This window comes from Nannospalax galili, unplaced genomic scaffold, assembly GCF_000622305.1.
Source record: "Nannospalax galili isolate Female #2095 unplaced genomic scaffold, S.galili_v1.0 scaffold1009, whole genome shotgun sequence".
Taxonomy (NCBI): domain Eukaryota; kingdom Metazoa; phylum Chordata; class Mammalia; order Rodentia; family Spalacidae; genus Nannospalax; species Nannospalax galili.
Window position 1 is genome coordinate 58511 of NW_008360054.1, and position 18376 is coordinate 76886.

The 18376-nt window shown below is 44.1% G+C and overlaps 1 protein-coding gene and 1 pseudogene across 2 annotated transcripts; one reads left to right on the plus strand and one right to left on the minus strand.

Annotated features, from left to right (window-relative positions):
• Positions 1–667: 667 nt before the first annotated feature.
• Positions 668–7558, minus strand: LOC103726532 (CD209 antigen-like protein C). Its single transcript, XM_017795859.1, has 4 exons — positions 7513–7558; positions 4398–4484; positions 3119–3338; positions 668–818 (listed from the first exon to the last, which is right to left on the minus strand). The coding sequence occupies exons 1-4, from the start codon at positions 7556–7558 to the stop codon at positions 668–670; spliced, it is 504 nt and encodes a 167-aa protein (XP_017651348.1).
• A 4800-nt stretch (positions 7559–12358) lies between these two features.
• LOC103726534 lies at positions 12359–15424 on the plus strand (annotated as a pseudogene). The gene is made up of 2 exons (XR_001872201.1): positions 12359–12386; positions 14234–15424. The product of XR_001872201.1 is annotated as a ubiquitin-associated protein 2-like pseudogene (transcript).
• Positions 15425–18376: the final 2952 nt, after the last annotated feature.

The following is an 18376-nucleotide window of genomic DNA, read 5'->3' on the forward strand; positions in this document are numbered from 1 at the left end:
CGTTCTTTAATTCTTTTGTGATTATTAACTACCCTCCTTTTTGCCCAGCCTTCTAAATAATAATAGAGGAGCCTACCTAAATAGTTAGAACATTAGCTACTCAATCAACTTTCTTCAGATTTACAGAACCCCAAAACATCTGTTGGCTTTTGTAATGACCCAAGTTATTTTTTATTTCTATATATCAATTATTACAGAGTATGTAAGTTTCTGTGAAGTTTAACTTGCAGAAAAGTGATGTGTTCAGCACCTTGGACCCCTGGAACTAGAGTTACTGACCACCATGTGGGTGCTGGGAACCTAACCAGCCAGTGCTTTTAACCACTGAGCCGTCTCTCCAGCAACCCCATTGGCAATTTCTGAATAGATCTGACTCTTTTGAACAACTCTCATTTCCTGAGTATTGGCTTTTGAGAAAAAGTAGCCAAGACCTTAGTTCAGTAATAAAACTATAAAGATAGTTCAGAATGACAACTCAAAGGCAGGGAACTTGGAGAGATAACAGGAAGAAAAATGGATTCAAGACCTATAGAGGATAAGGAATGGTATGAATAATAATCACAGAACTATGATTAAGACCATATACAAGAGGAAGGAAATGTGGGCAAAATCCTGTCATTCAATCAGGAGGTCAGGCATGCACATGGGCCATAGAGGTATCCAGACTTCACTTCATGGAGCAGGAGGCTGCTGACTTCTTGCAAATCCAGAGTTTTTTAAGTGCACATGGGACATCATTCCAACCATCACCTCTGAATTCTGCACAGTCTTCCTCCCCAGCGTTGTTGGGCTCCCCTTCATTCCAATACTTCATGAAGCTGTAAAGTCCATGAGAACATGAGCCTCTGCCTCAGGCCGTCACTTTTGGAAAAATTCTTATTCATTTACTTTTATTTTATGTGTATGAGTGTTTTGCCTGCATGTATGTAAACGCACCATATGTGTGCAATGCCCATGGAGACCAGAAGAGGGCATTGGATCCCCCTGAAACTGGCGTTAAAGATGGTGGTTAGCCCCCATGTGGGTGCTGGGAACCAAACCTAGGTCCTCTGTAAGAGCATCTCTTAATTGCTGAACCATCTCTGAGCCATCTCTCCAGCTTGCAGCCACTCTCTGAACTGCCTCTAGTGTCTGAAGATTGATGTTTTCATATCTTCCCTGTAAGCATGTAGCGTAGCATACATGCCTTGTTCTAAACACCTCACCACATGCCTGAGTCTCTAGTAGTCTTGATACCTGAACCATGTTAACTCCCATGCTTGAGAAAAGTCCTCTTCCTAAGATATAATTTTCAAATACAAAGCAATCAATCTAGACTTCACACCCATAACCACCTTCCTCTTGGACTCTGGTCCACAAATAGCAGCACCAGTCCAGGGATAGGCATCACATTACCAGGGATAGTATTGTGATGGTTTGTTTTGTTTTGTTTGTTTGGCTGGCTGGTTGATTGGTTGGTTTTCTGAAACAGAGTTTCCCTGTTTCTCCAGCTGTCCTGGAACTCACTATGCAGATCTCATGGAGATCTACTTGCCTCTACCTCTCAAATGCTGGACTCAAAGGTGTGCACAACCACACCTAGCTATGATGTTTAGTTTTAATTATCAGTTTGTCACAATCTAGAATCACCTGGGAATGTAGTCACAATGAGGGATTATCTTGATCAGAATGTCCTGTGAGGATGTCTGTGAGAGATTGTCTTGATTACAATGAGGTAGAAAAACTCACTCACTGTGGGTGGCACCATTCCCTAAGCAGGGGATTCTAAACTATATAGGAACAAACTGCTAGCTATGTTGGTGTATACCTTACACTTAGGAGGCAGAGACAGGCAAATCTCCATGAGTTTGTGGCTAATCTGGTCTACATAGCAAGTTTCAGGCCAATTAAGGCTACATTGTGAGACCCTGTCTGAAAATCAAGAGAGTGGAGAAAGTGAATTGATCACTTGTATCCTCATTTGAGATCTTAGAGTATCACCAGCAATCTTTTCAGTGACAGTACTTCTTTGATCAGTTTGCCTTGGTGTCCCTTGATACATAGGATACTTATTTGGTTTTCATATTTTTGGTGGTGGTGGTGATGAGCCAAGGTCTCCCTGTAGCCCCAGATGACCTGGAACTCACTATGTAGACCAGGTTGACCTCAAGATCACAGAAATCTGCCTGCCTCTGCCTCTCTAGTGCCTGAATTAAAAGCATACACAACCATGCCCAGCTGTATTATATTTAAATCCCACATGAAGATTATAAATTACTCCAGAAACTCTGGTTGTAGGCACTGGACATTCAATCTGAATATGAATATGACAACTGTCTTTCTCTACTTAGCAAATGTCACAGAATCTTAGGCCCAGAGGGGCAGGAAATGGTAGAGGACCCACAATCATAGCTCTTGTCAAGAGTTTCAGAGCCCCACCCCACTCTATGGGTTTGGTCTTCTCCTTGCATCTACCTGAACAACAGAGGGGAGGCCAGAAGAGGAACTGGGGTTATAGATGGATGTTAGCTGTCATGTGGTTGCTGGGAACTGAACCTGGGTCTTCCTCAAGAGCAGCCAGGGCTCTTAACTTCTGAGTCATCTCTCCAGCTCCCCCTTTCCCCAAATCTCTTAGCATGTAGCTCTGCTTGAAGTATGACCTTCAGCACTCAAGATACCCAGACATGCTTAAGAGACCTGAGTCCCTACACATCTGTACCCTATGGACAGATGAACTCTGACTTGCATAGATTATGCACATCTGGTTTCTTATTGCACAATACTGCTTGTACTGCATATTTATTTGTGTTCTGAGTTCTGAGTAGTAGCACAGGAACTTACTCATGACTGGGTGTGATGTGCTGAAACCAGATGATAGCAGGTCATAATTGCTGATCATACATACCACCTCTTTTCAGTTTTGCATTGAAAGGCATTCATTGGGTACATGAAATCAGCTATGGTGGCAACATTTACACCATCAAATGTACACATCAGGACTCTTTATCCCAATAGAGGAAGCTATTAAGCACTGATGGGCACAGTTTTGGGTATCACCGACGTTTGATGTCCTCCCATCAGCATCAACATATTCAAAGCTTGTGTTTGGGACCTATTCATTGGCATCCTCCTCTCCTACTCCACCATCTGACCAACCACCAGCTTGCCAGCAGCCCAAGACCATGATATGGCCCCCATGAGGCGAACCTGCTCTTCATGACTTTTGATGACCACGAGTTGGGCTCCCACCTCCTGGCAGGCAGTGACAGCATCGTGCCAGCTCCGTTCAGACTTGGAGAAGAAGTAGCAGTTTCCAAGGAACAATGTCCAGTCCCAGGGACAGGGGCGGCACAGGTTGGCTGTTGGGAGAGGCAGGCCAGGATGGACTCACACTTGGACATCCATGTTCCTATGTCTGCTCAGCCTTCAAGCCCTGCAGAGTCAGGAGCATTCTTTGACACTACAACCTGTCCACTTCTGGAATCCCATCCTTACCTCAGGGGAACCCAGGAGACCTGGCTCCCTCTCTTCCAGGTTGGGAAAAGTAGGGGCTTAGAGCTCAGAACAGAGACTGGGAGATTGGGTTAATTACGTGCCAACTGTATGCACAGCTCCTATGAATACTGTATCTATTGTGTGCACAACCATTGTGAACATCAAGTACCTGCTGTATGCATGGCCCCTGTGAACATCTAGTGCCTGTTCTGCACCTGGCCCCTGTAAATACTGAGTGTTCACTATATGCATGGGCCTTGTGAGAATTGAGTGCCTACTGTGTGCAAAACCCCTGTGAGCACTGAGTTCCTGCTGTTAATGGCCCCTGTGAACTTTGAGTGTCTGCTGTGTATACAACTCCTGTGAACACTGAGTGCCTACTGTGTACATCCCCCTGTGAACACTGCATGCCAACTGTGTACACAGGCCCTGGGAACAGTTTGCTGTATGTATGGTGCAAGTGAACATTGAGTGCCTATTGTGTGCATTGCCCCTGTGAACACTAAGCACCTGCTGTGTATAGGACCCCTGTTAACATGAGTGCCTACTGTGCACATGGCCCCTGTGAACACTGATTGCCTACTGTGCATGAGGCCCCTGTAAACATTGATTTCCTACTGTGCATGAGGCCCTTGTCAACACCGAGCACCTACTCTGTGCACAGCACCTGTGAACACTGAGTGCTGTCTATATGCATGGGCCACAGTAGCACTGGTGCTTACTGTGTACAAGGACCTGTGAACACTGAGTACCTAGTGTGTCCACAGCTCCCTGTGATGACCAAATACCTTCCTTGGTATTACCTAACATTTGTAATTCATAGATAAGGAGACTGACTCTTAGAAAGTGGAGGTGACTTAAGCAAATTGAAACCACATGGAGAACATGTCAGGCCCTTGGAGACCTGTTTTTTAGTAACTCACCAACCCTAGCCTTCAACCAAGTCACTTCCACTTTGATCTTCCTCCGGTTTGCCTGCTCCTGGCTCTTGGAGCTGACAACTTCAGAGACTGTTCCAAGAAAAAAGAAACTGCAATGGTTAAACACCTACTGTGTGCCACAGACTGTACTGTGACCCCAAGGACATCATTTCTTAGTCAGTTTAATACCCTTCAGAGATGAGGAAACTTGGCACCCATCTAAGCCTGAACCAAAGAGACAAGGGGAGACAGAACTTCCTGCTCCCTCCTCTGTACCAGAGAAAAGGCCCTGAGACTCTCCTGGAGTTTGTAGAAGGATGATCACATCTTTATTTCCACCCCTTAGGTTTAGGTTACCTAAACCTAAGACCCATCCCAGGCATCTTCAACCCTCAGTCCCCTCTAACCTTTAGCAAGGACAGCCACCAGGAGAATAACAAAGAGGGAGACCGACAGAAGCTTCAGCACCAGGGGAACATGACCATGGCCTAGAAATCCTGAGGACAGAAGTTGGGTACATTAGTCCTGGATGAATGACTTTTACTCAACCTTGCACCAAAAGCTTGTCTATAATGCAAACAAGCTCATGTGCTCTTGTAACCTGGGCACCTGACCTTGATCCCTTGGTATTTCATTTGTCCCTCCACCCAAGATAGTGAATGAATGGGTGTGCTTGAACTAGCATATCAAAGTACCAAAAGCAGTGTGTTCATATTCACAGCTCATTGAAAACAGTGAGAATATGTCTAAGGGTGCGACTCTTAAAGACCAGCCTCCAGTGGATGAACCCACACCAAAGAGCATTTAAGGACACAAACCTGACTCTCTAACTCTAGATAGATAGATGATAGATAGATAGATGATAGATAGATAGATAGATAGATAGATAGATAGATAGATAGATAGATAGATAGATGATAGAGTACAGGACATTTTGTGGGAGCTAATAAAGGGGGGTAAATATTACTAGATGGAATCTATATGATCAAAATACATTGAATGAAATTCACAAAAATTCAATAAAAACAAGGAAAAGAAAAAAAACAGTGAGAATAATTGATGTGTGTGTGTGTGTGTGTGTGTGTGTGTGTACTTTAGGCCTAGGCATCAAAGGGCAAGATTCTCTAATGAGCTACAGATGGATCCAAGCTTGTAGTTTCCCAATTAATGCAGGAGAAACAATAAAAGTATGGGTGACACTTGGCTCAGGAACACAGTTCTATGAGAGATCTGAAGGAAGAAACTCTCAGAGTTTGGGTTCACTCTTGGGTTCTAAGACTAACACCAAGGGTTTAGCTAATTATTTATTCAGGTACAATTATAATGTGGAATAGAAACATTACAGTTAGGGTGTCCAGCATGACCATGTCTCTATCACAGTCTGGTTCAAGACAAGCCTCCTCTTCCTCCCCAGGTCACCTCAGCTTCCACCATCTCAAAGCTTATCATTCTAAGTACAACCCTCCACCACATAAAGATCCAGGAGTCCATGTTTCCAGTCTCAACTATCCCAGTATCCAATAGTCTAACCTCCTACCTTCCAGCTTTCCAGCACCCAAGAGCCCAGATCCATCTCTCCATAAACCAACAGTCTAGTCCCGCCTGTACCACATCCCCAGCACCCAAGATTCTAGTGCCAGCTCCACTTCCCCAGGATCCAGGAGCCCCATGCCAATGTCCATCTCTTCAGTTACCTCCTTATAACTCAAGCTCCAGTCCCTGAGACTTAACCTAGAAATTCAGGGTCTAGACTCAGGGGTCCCAGATTCCATTTTTGTCCATTCCATGACCCAGGTGCCCAGATTTTCAAGCTCTGTCTCTTTAGAACTCAGGAGCCCATTCCCCATTCTCTAACCTCCCCACAAACCTAGAAGTCCAGATCTTCAGCCTCCGCTACTTAAAGATCCACATTCCATGGATCACCTTTTGCCATGTGAAAAATCAGAAGTCTATATTTTCTGCTTCAGTTATCCCAAGACCCACTAGCCCAGAAACCCTCAATCTCTACCCCTCTATGAGCTGCTATCAGCACTTCTCTAGAATCTGAGACTCTAGATAGAAGTCCCCCTTCTCTAGAACCCAAGACTCCAGGTTCCAGGTTCAGCTCTCCAGTGCTTCATATTTCAGGCCCAGGCTCCACCCCCCACCCCAGAACCCAAGATTCCAGCTCCAGTCTCCACTTCCCCAGAACTCAAGATTTCAAGCCCTAGGTTCTGATGCCCCAAGACCTGGGATTCCAGCCCCAGGTTCCACTCTCCCAAGACCTAGGATTCCAGCCTCAGTCTCCACTTTACCCAGAATCTAAGATTTCAGCCCCAATCTCCATTTTCCCAGAACTCAAGATTCCAGCTCCAAGTTCTCCTCCCCCTAGACACAGCATTCTAGCTTCAGACTCTACTCCCCCAAGACATAGGATTCCAGTTCCAATCTCCACTCCCCCCAAACCCAAGATTCTGGCCCCGGGTTCCAAACCCCTAATGCCCAGGATTCCTGTCCCAGGCTCTACTTCCCTAAGACACAGGATTCCAGACCCAGGCTCAACTCCCCCAGAACTCCAGATTTCAGCCAAAGGCTTTACTCCCCGAAGACTCAGGATTCTAGCCCATTTCCACTCCCCCTAGAACTCAGGATTCCAAACCGATGCTCTTCTCTCCCAGAACCTGATTCCAGCCCCAGTCACCAACCTCCCCAGGACTCCAGTGTGCTCTCAATAGACACCTATTTAAGACCCCTCTCCAAGGTCCAGGAGTCCATTCTTCCAAGTGTCTGCCTTCTACCCAGGATTCTAGTCTCTCATCCTCTACCTCCCCAGGCCAGAGGAGTACACACTCACAGCCTCAACCAAGACCAGTCCATTACCCTTTTCTCCCCCTTCTCAGGATTGATACCAATTCCCATATAGGAAATTCCCCAAGTCTCAGAAGACTTTCTCAACCAAGTCTGGTGTACCTGTAACTCTCTTGAGGCCATGAGTAGGTTGGAATCCAAAGCTACTTCTGGAATATCTTGCATTGCTCATTATCAACTCTTCCTCATCTATATAGGAAGAACATCCATCAAACCCTGGGAAGGCTTGAGACCCCTGGCCCTTCACTCTGTACTCCAAGTCCAGCCTCACCCAGGACATCTGGTTGCTGTATATTTGCTTCTTCAGAGTCGTTCATGGTGGATACTGTTCTCAGTACCCAGGACTGGTATTGTTCACAACTTTTATTGGCAACTCCCTGATTCTACTCTCACTCAGGAAGAGAAAAAAGAGAACTGAGTATGGATAGCTGAGGGAGCTTAGGGAGGGGCACAGACACTTTGTTCTCAGAATGTCATACAAGGATGGAAAGTTTGTGACAAACAATTGTTGCACTCATGTTCCACCAGACATCCAACCTGAAGCCCAAGGACCACATGCAACTAAAGTCAACTATACATGCAACCCAACACAAAACAGTAAAACTACTTAAAACACTGAAACCTTAATTTTTTTGGTCTTTTTAAGACAGGGTCTCCCTGTAGCCCAGCTGACCTGGAACTCACTATGTAGACCAGGCAGGCCATGAACTCACAGAGATCCCTCTGCCTCTGCCTCCCAAATGCTGGGATTAAAGGTTTCTCTGTTGAAGTGATAAAACACTGACCAAAAGCATGTCTTGGGGAACAAAGGTTTTGTTACATCTTACAGGTTACAGTCCATCATCTAGAGAAGCCAAAGCAGGAATCTGGAGACAGGAACTGAAACAGAGATCATGGAGGAACACTGCCTACTGGCTTGCTTCCCCTGACTTATTTTTTTTTTGGTATTTTTGAGGCAGTGTCTCCCTGTAGCCCCAGTATGCACCACCACACCCGACTTCAACTACATTTTTTTTAATATTTGATTTTATTATTTTTATTTTATGTGTATGAGTGTATTGCCTACATGTATGAGTGCACCCATGTCGTGCAATGTGCAGCGTTACAGAGGTCAGAAGAGGGCTTCAGATTCCCATGGAACTGGAGTTAAAGACGGTTTGTAGCTACCATGTAGGTGCTGGGAATCCAACCCAGGTTCTCTGCAAGAGCAGTCAGTGCTCTCAACTGCTGAGCCATCTCTCCAGCCCCAACAACTACCTTTCTTATGCTGCCCAGCTCCACTTGAGTAGGAATGACACCACCCATAGTGGGCCAGGCCCTCTCCTATCAACCAGCAACCAAAAGAATATTCCCACAGACATGGCCACAGATAAGTCTGATGAAGGGAATTTCTCATCTGAGGTTCCTTCCTTCCCAGGTGATTTTAGGTTTGTGTCAAGCTGACAGCTAAAGCTAACTATGACACGTATAAAGTGCGTTCTGATCAATGTAATCCCTTACCCTCTCTAGTCTCCCTCCTACCCGATTAAATCCCCTACAATTTCCTTTCCAACATTCATTTTTATTTTTTTATTTTTTTATGAGTATATGGACTGCATGTATGTAGGTGCATGTGTTGTGTAAAGCCTTTGGAGGCCAGAAGAGGACATCAGATCTCCAGGAACTAGAGTTATGGAAAGTTGTTAGTTACCATGTGGGTGCTGGGATCCGAACCCAGGTCTTCTGGAAGAACAACAAGTTTTCTTAACCACTGAGCCATCTTTCCATCCCCCAATATTCATTTTTTAAAATATTTGTTTTATTTATGTGTATATATGTGTGACTGTGTGTATGCCATGTGTGAGGGTACCCAGAGAGGTCAGAAGAGGACCTTGGATCCCTGAAGCTGGAGTTATAGGTTAGCCTAGTTTGCTTTCTACTGCTATTATAACACTCTGACCAAAAGCAACCTGAGAGGGTAAGGATTTACTTTCATCTTACACCTCCAAGGTCACAATCCAATGTTGAGAGCAGTCAAGGAAGGAGCTCAGGCAGGAACCTGAGAAATGGAAGCATGGGCCACAGAGGAATTCTGCTTACTGGCTTGCTCCTCTGATCTGTGCTCAGCCTGCTTTCTTATACAACCCAAGACTACCTGCCCATGGGTGGTACCACCCATAGTAGGCTGGGCCCTCCCACACCACTCAACAATCAAGAAAATGCCTCACAGACATGCCCACAGGCCAATCCCATAGAGGAAATTCCCCAACTGAAGTTCCCTCTTCCCAGGTGTGTAAACCAAGACAAAAGTGGTCATGAGCCACCTGATATGGATTCTGGGAACTGAACCTCGGTCCTCTAGAAGAGCAGAAAGTGCTCTTAACTGCTGAGCCATCTCTTTAGTCTCTCTATTTTATTTTATTTTACTTTATAAGACCCACCAAGTTTAACCAGCATCATCTATGCCACCAAGAGTTTGGAACTAACCATTGGAGACTGGTGGGCTCTTCAGTGACTATACAACTGAAAACAGTGACATCTCTTTGTAACACAAATGTACTGTCTTCAAATATCAACTTTGTAGATGACAACATCAGTGAGCAACATCAATTGTTGGATATACCCCTATAAAACACCTTTAACAAAACCAGGAACTGTAGAGTAAGCTTTCTTTGTTACACCTCTTCCACCTGTAGTGACCACTAGCCAGAAGCCCCTACAGCTTACCCAGGGACACCACCCCTCAGACCCCCTGGGATTTTCTGCCTTGTTTTGCTGACAGTCTCACTTATAGTGATTCCTGTTGACTGACATACAAGACTGAATCATCATTGCTTATATTTATTAAATACAAGACATTTTCCCAACTGCTTATATGCACATTTGCTTAATGTACTCAAGTTCTGCTAGATAACCTACTGTTCATTTAACACTTGTGGGAAACCAACACAGAGTAGAGCCAGGTGTTTGCTGACAATTGAATGTCTGATTAACATTGGAGCTATAATTCTTGTTTTACATTTAAAATATTTTTATTAGGGGCAGGAGTGGTGGCTCAGTAGTCAAGAGCTTTGGTTGCTCTTACAGAGGACCCAGATACCATTCCCAGCACCTACATCATGGCTAACAACCACTGTTACTCTTGTTCCAGGGAATTTGTTATTCTCTTCTGGCCTCCATGGCACTGCATGCATGTGGTGCACATATATACATGCAGGCAAAGCACTCATACACATAAAATAAAAGTAAATAAATAAATTTTAACATACATATTTTTATTAATTCTCTGAGAATTTCATACAATGTGTTTTGATCATATTCTCCTTCCATAACTCCTTAACCCAAATCTACCCCCACCTCCCACTAACTTCATGTTCTTGTTCTCTCTCTTTCTCTTGTTTTCTTTTAATAACACATCAAGTCTGATTTCTACTGCCCATATACTCCAGGATGTGGGATGGTCCAGTGGAGTGGGTCAACCTACCAGGAGCTATATACCCTTAGAGAAATCTTGGTCATATCCATCCTGGACTCCCTCCCTCCAGCTCCCCTACCAACATCTCTTTCATCTCCCTCCCAACTGTATGTCTTTTTTGTATAAACCACTGAGTCCAATTAGTGCTTTCCATGTGCACATGGGTGTCGGGCTATCCACTAAGGCATGGGCAACCTACTAATGGGAATGAAACCCAGGCTGTAGGCTTGGCAGCAAGCATCTACCCACTGAGCCATCATGCTGACCCAGGAGAGGAGATGGAATGCAGCAAAACAAATGTGAAAGGGGAGTATAGCTATTGTGGGGTTAATGGGGGTAAAGAGTGGGAGGGTAGAGCAGAGAAAGGAGTAAGAGGAGGGATAACTAAGGCTAAAGGCCTTAGTCATGTGGAAACCTACTATGGAAGTTGCTCTCAATATAGACATATACAGTATAAAAAGTTTAAAAATAGTTACCTATAACAAGGGTTCAATGGCCTTAACTGACTAGCAAATGAAAATTCCAATGCCATGAATGGACTTCCTCTTTTGTAGTTGTTGACCAGAGAGATCCCATAGATTCTCAAACAGTACTGGCTATTGCCATTGCACTTGGTTACCCACCAGTGCTCGATGGTAAGACCCTATTGCTAAAGACAGTGCATATCTGAGTCACAGAACAAACAAAGAGAAATCAAACTGTTACTGACCCTGAAGTTTCATCTCTGCTGGCTAGCTTTCACAGTACTAGAAGTTACATGCATGTTACTGACAAAGAAAGATAATCATCAACCTCACCTAGATGAGAACCCTATGAGCTACAATAAAAATTGACTTGGCAAAATATGTCCAATGGTGCAATAGTGGCACAAATATTATGGGAGAGACCACCTTTTAGTTAGATTTAAGATCTGCTTCACAATATGGATTCTGTATCTGAAACTGTTTTCAGGGCCAAGAACCTGTGGGCTAGACAGGTCACAGACCACAGGAGAAAGCCTATTACTATCCTTCTGCTAAATAGACATAGTATCAAACAGATTCCTAATGGTTTATTGTCATACTCCTAGATTAGTGAGTCTCTCAGCTCTCACCAGGGGTTCTTCTTGCAACAGATGATGATTAGAGACCCACGGATGGTCAATATACAGACCATTCTCAGACTTAATGGGACACCTATATCACATCTTTTCCTCCCAAGGCTCAGGGATCATTGCAGAAAAGGTGGTGGATGAATACAAGGAAAATGTGTTGTCTGGACACCATGGGTTGCACATATGAACTCACAGTACTTCTGACAGCATACCTAAGATCTGTGCAAGCCCAAGTCAGACAGGATGCCGGTATGTATGGGGGAGGTGGGTATTCACATGGCATACATACACACACACAAAGAAAGAAAGAAAGAAAGAAAGAAAGAAAGAAAGAAAGAAAGAAAGAAAGAAAGAAAGAAAGAAAGAAAAGAAAATCTTAAAATGCATCCGTGGGATCAACATTTGGAGAAAGGCCTCAAGAAATCTGTGGAGTGCTTTTATTATTTTTGTAAGCATGTAAAATAATGGGTTTCAGACTGAGAATCTGGTTCCATTGGTAGAGTGCTTGTCTAGCATGCACCAAGTGCTGTGTTCTATCCCTTGCACCACATAAACCAGGCATGTTGATGCATGCCTGTAATCGCAGAACTTGGCAGACGTAGGTAGGAGGATCAAGAGTTCATCATCCTCAGCTACACAGTGAGTTCAGGATCAACCAGAGACAGTCACATGAGACTCTGTCTTTAAAAATAAATACAGGCCAATAAGATGGCTCAAAAGGTAAAGGCACTTGCTACCAACCCTGTTGTAAAGAGTTGGATCCCCAGGACCTACGCAGTGGAAGGCAAGAACTGACTCCACCAAGTTGTCCTCTGACCTCCACACATGTGAATGGCATATATGCATTGTGTGTATGTGTGTGCATGCATGTGCACACACACACACACATACACTAAATAAATTAATAAAAAATTGGAATGATAAGGTAAGGTTGGGGAAAGGCCCAGTAGGCAAAGTACTTGCCATGCAAGCATGAAGACCTGAGTTTGGATCTCTAGCACACATATAAAAAGCCTGGGTATAACTGGGCATGGTGGTATGCTCCTTTAATCCCAGCACTTGGGAGGGAGAGGCATGTAGATCTCTGTGAGATCAAGGCCAGCCTCAGTGAGTTCCACACCAGCTGGGACTTTAGGGAAACCCTATATCAAAATTAAAAATAAAAAAGCCTGGGTGCATTGTACACATCTGTAGCCCCAGTGCTGGGTGTGAGGGTCAGAGATAGGAGAATTCCTAGGGCTTGCTTCCAGTTAGTGTGGTCAATAGGTGAGCTCCAGTTCAGTGACAGACTCTGCCTCAAAACATCAGGTGGCAAGCGACTGAGGAATATATCTGACATTGTGACACCTGGCCTGTGCACACACATGTACATGCACTTATACACATATAAAAACATATACACAAATACATCGTGTACATACAAAATAAAGAATAAAATTTGTTTTTATGGCATTTTCATATATGTATACTATTAGACTTTGCTCATGTTCATCCCGTCACCCTTCCTTATTCTCCCTCAGACAGGTCACCTTCTTCCTCCCAAGTAGTCTCCCTTATGCATATATATATATATATACACATATATACACATACATATATAGCTAGATATAGATACAGATATAGAATTTTAGGCACAATAATGAACATTTATTGGGGGAAAAGGTATTGCAAAAACAAAATTTTAAAACTTTACAATTATCATAAACATCAGAATATTTGAGTAATGTGGTTTTTAAGTTTATTTATTTAGTGTGTGTACACACAACCGCATATGTGGAGGTCAGTGGACAACTTGCAAGACTCAGTTCTCTCCTTTCACTATGTGAACTCAGGTCATCAGGCTTATTGGAAAGTGTCTTTACCCTCTGAGTCATCTTGTTGGCCCCATAATATGGTTTTAAAAAACCAATGGCTGGGGCTGAAGAGGTGGCTTAGCAGTTAAAAGCACTGGCTGCTCTTGCAGAGGACCCACATGGTGGCTAACAACCATCTGTAACTCCAGTTCCAAGGGATCTGATGCCCTCCTTTGGCCTCTGAAGGCATTGCATGCATGTGGTACACTTACTATGTACAGGTAAAATACTCATATATATTATATATATATAATACTCATATAAATAAAAGATGCTTTTTAAATTAAAAAATATTTTAGGGCCTGGAGAGATGGCTCAGCAGTTGAGAACACTGGCTGCTCTTGCAGAGGGCCTGGGCTCAATTCCTAGCACCCACATGGTGGCTGAAAATCATCAGCAACTCTGGTTCCAGGGGAGACAACACCCTCTTTCCTGGCCTTCATGGGCACTGCATGACACAGGTGCACTTACAAACATGCATGCATAACACTCATATACATAAATAAAAATAAATAGTTCTGTATGAAATACACAAAAGTTCAATAAAAAATTTAAAAACAAAGAAAAATAATAAAAATAATATTTTTAAAAGAAAATCAGAAGTCCAGTTATCAGAGTGATCCAACTCAATTGACAATCTATACCTCCCAAAATAATGCTCAGGCCCCTCTGTAGGAACAGAGATTCATGCAAACTCAGTAGTACCCAGCTCTATCTCTTCATTACCCCAAAGGGACCTGACTCAAGCTGAGAATGGCTTCAGTTTTGTGCAGGCCACACAGTCACAGATCACACAATCTTCTGAAGGTGCTATGGGCTCTGCGGTGAATCCTGACTCACCTTTCACTTCTAGTATTCCCCCCGCCCAATGAAACAGTTATCTGCAACTCCCTTACAGATGACAACCAATCAGCATTCATCCCCCATGGCTTGAGTCACCATACAACACAGCAGAGTGTTATCCATGGCAGAATACCCCTTTAGCATATACATCTTCTGGGAGCACTTTGACATCCATTCTTTTGCTCACAAGTGTGGAGAATGAGGCAGATTTCTATTCTTCTTCTAGCACTTTCTTAACCATGTCCAGCGCAGTCTCTATACCTCCCCCAGTGATCAATGTCTTCTGTAGTCTGAATAGTGGCAGTAGTCTGGGCCTTAGCCCAGCAACTCTACTGTCATGGTCTCAACTCAAAGTCCAGTTGCTATGACTTCAGGAAAAGCTCGGGTTCTGCAACTGTTCCCTGTTCCATGTATTATGGTTCTGAGGGTGTTACATGCCTCCATGACACAAGTAGATGGTTACAATGACTTACAGATGCTTCAGACAGGATTTCCATTGGATTACTGCAGTATCCCATTTCCCATACCCACAACTCCACTGACTGGGAGGGATGGTGGCCTGGCCAGCAACCCTTATTCTGGTGACCTCACCAAGTTTGGCTGTGGGGATGCCTTCTCTCCAGCCCCAGCTACAACCTTTGCCCAACCTAGCAGAACCAGATGCATACTCCCCATACCATGCAGCAGACATCCCTGAACCAGGTGCTGCCTCCTGGCTACACTTACATCAGCCTGACATACCACACATGGGTCCCCAGCCTCCCCCAGCACCTTCCAGTATGAGCCTGCTGTGTTCCCTGTGCCTCCTACCTCTTCCAAGCAGTGTGGTGTAAATGTCATTTTGAATGTCTCAACCACCCCTTTCCAACAGCCAGGTGGCTATGAGTCTCATGGATACGACACTGGAAGAAAATATCTATTCCCTTACAAGCATTTCTAGATGGCTAATTTGGCCCAATCCTGGGGACTCGTGTGTGTGTGTGTGTGTGTGTGTGTGTGTGTGTGTGCCCTGAAGTCTTGTTTCAGAAACCAGACCATTGAGGTCTGGGCCTGCTAAGCTGAGGCAAATGAGTAGGTGAACACCTCCAGGCCTTTTGAATTTCCTCATCCTCACTTCCTTCTCCCACATGTGTCTGACCCTGTATTACCCATTTCAAATTCAGGTGGTGCAGCACCTCCAAAGCATCAATGCATGCATGCCTGATGTTGCTTTTGATTTCTGGAAGGTTTGTAGTTCTAACATGTAAGAAAAATATTTGTAGTCTTCAATAAACTGTGGGGGGGATAGTCTTTGAGGGTCTCACTAAGTAGACCAGGCTGGCCTCGAACTCACAGAGATCCACCTGCCTCTGCCTCCAAGTTCTGGGATCAAAAGTGTATGCCAACACATCCAGCAAGTATGGAACATTTTATAAGCAAGCTTTCAGTTTTGACTCAAGCTATCTGAAGTTAGCATCAGATTCTACAACTTGGAAGGTATATATTGCCTTCTCCAGATAGAATCCACCAGCATCTCCATGTGCTCAACAACCTGGGAGGCCATCAGCTCTTTTCATTCAAGAGTTCTTATTGAGCTCAATCTCTGACTGCCTCCCTATCTGGAGATCAGTGGAAGGGCCTGAAAATTTAACTTTTTAATCACTGAGATGTTCTTTCTAGTTACCATCCCATTTTTGAGGATTCCTACCTGCTACTCAAATCACCTCATGACCATAACTCAAGTATGATCACAGAAGTCTGTTATAAATCACAAAACAAACACATCATCATGCAGCGATCCAACAAAGAACATGTCTATATTACAATGTAGATGGTAAATGATTGACAGATAATTGATAAATACATCGATGATAGGTAGATGATAGATAGGTAAAAAGAAAAAATATAGATGATTGATAGATGACATATAGATGGTAGAGGGATAGATTATTGATACATAGATGATAGATAGATGATAGAAGATAGATAGATGATAGATAGATAGATAAATGATAGATAGATGGTTGTTTTAGTTTGCTTCTCTATTCCTGTGACAAAACATTCTGACCAATACCAACTTGGGGAGGAAAGAGTTTATTTAGCTTACATATTCCAGGTCACAGTTCATCAGGGAGCCCAAAATAGGAACTCAGGGTGGAATCTGGGGGCAGGAGCTGAAGCACAGGCCATGGAGGAATGCTGCTTACTGGCTTGCTCCCCTGGCCTGTGCTCAGTCTGCTTTCTTATACAATACAGGATCACCAGTCCAAGGTTGGCACCACCCACAGTAGGCTGAGCCCTCACCTCCCTCTGCTTCCCTGGGCTACACAACCCTCCAGCCTCTCTCCCAGAACCCTCTGGGCCTGGTCCCACCCTCATTTCCCTCTGCTTCCCTGGGCCTGCACGGCCGACAGCCTCTCTCCTGAGTAAGTCCACCCCGCCTTCTGCGCCTTGATGCCCCCAGCCTCATTCACCCTCCCATCTCCCCTCACCCATCTCTTCTCCTAGCCTGGATGCTGTCCCATTACTTGTCTTGGCACCCCAGACACCAGGGGAACCACCACTGCTTCCTGATCCTCTGCATCCAGACCAATCCAGTTCCTTCTTGCAGTCCCCAAGAGACCTCTGGGCCTGGTCCTGCCCTCACCTCCTTCTGCTTCCCTGAACTGCACAACCCACCAGCCTCTTTCCTGGACACCAGGGCTGACCTCTCAGCTTCCTGATCCTTTGCATCCAGACCAACCCAGTTCCTCAGTGCAGTCCCCAGGATCCCTTGGGGTCTCTTCCCACCCCCCATCTCCCTTTGCATCTCTGGGTGGCACAGCCACCAGCTGCCTGGGACCAGTGTCTTTCCTGGGCCCTGCTCCCAGGCCAGTCCAACCCCAAAATTCCTGAAGCCAAAATCTTTCCTGGAGGGATCCAGACCTTAGGAGAAAGACTGAGAGCATCTGATCCTCATCTGACTTGGGCCTCTGTGGGAAATCCTGAAGACAAAAGCAATCTTGCCACTCCAATATAAAATCGAAAGAGAGAACCAGAAGCTTAGACAATTCATGCCCCCAAAGTAAACCACAAAGACACATAAAGTTCACAAAAGGAGCAGACCTAAACTTGAAGGCTTGAGTCTCACACAAGAATCAGAAACAACAAAAGAAATTCACATGTCAAAATCACAGAAAAAAAAAATAATAACAGGAAAAACCAAAATAACATATCCCCACCATGTACCAATAGTCCTCTAGAGGAGTACAGTGAAAACCCCCTAGAGATAATGCAGGACATGGAACACAAAAAAACAATTATAAACATGATCAAAGAATTCAGTGAATTTAAAGAACACACAAAGAAATCAAAGAACTGAAGGGAGATAGAGATAAACTTCTCAATAAATTCAGAAAAGAGCTGGAAATATTGAAGACTACTCAGGCTGAAATGAAGAAGGAAATGAAACACTCAATAAGCCAATTAGAAATGACAGGAGAAAGTCTCACCAATAGGATGAATGAAATGTAAAACAATACCAAGACTAGAAGATAAAGTGGACAAACCAGACCACTCAAGCAAAGATTATGAAAAATTTAAGAAATCACAAGAATGGAATATGCAGGAATTGTGCAACACCATAAAAAGACCAAACCTATAAATCATAGGCATATAGGAAGGAGAAGAACACCAAGATAATAGCATGGACCAGATCTTCAACAGAATCATGGAAGAAAATTTCCCAAACTTAAAGAAAGACATGCCCATACAAATACAACAAGCATACAGAACACCAAACAGACAGGACCAGAACAGGAACTCTCCACGGTACATCATAGTTAAAACACTACATGCACAAAACAAAGAGAAAATTCTGAAAGCTGCAAAAGAGAAACAACAAGTCACATATAAAGGAAAACCCATTAGGATC

Coding starts and splice junctions, on each gene's coding strand:
- LOC103726532 (XM_017795859.1), bottom strand. CDS start 7,558: ATGAACGACTCTGAAGAAGCAAATATACAGCAACCAGATGTCCTGG. Junction 4,485..7,512: donor ACAGCAACCAGATGTCCTGG/GTGAGGCTGGAC, acceptor TTCTTGGAACAG/TCTCTGAAGTTGTCAGCTCC. Junction 819..3,118: donor GTGGTTGGTCAGATGGTGGA/GTAGGAGAGGAG, acceptor TGGACTTTACAG/CTTCATGAAGTATTGGAATG.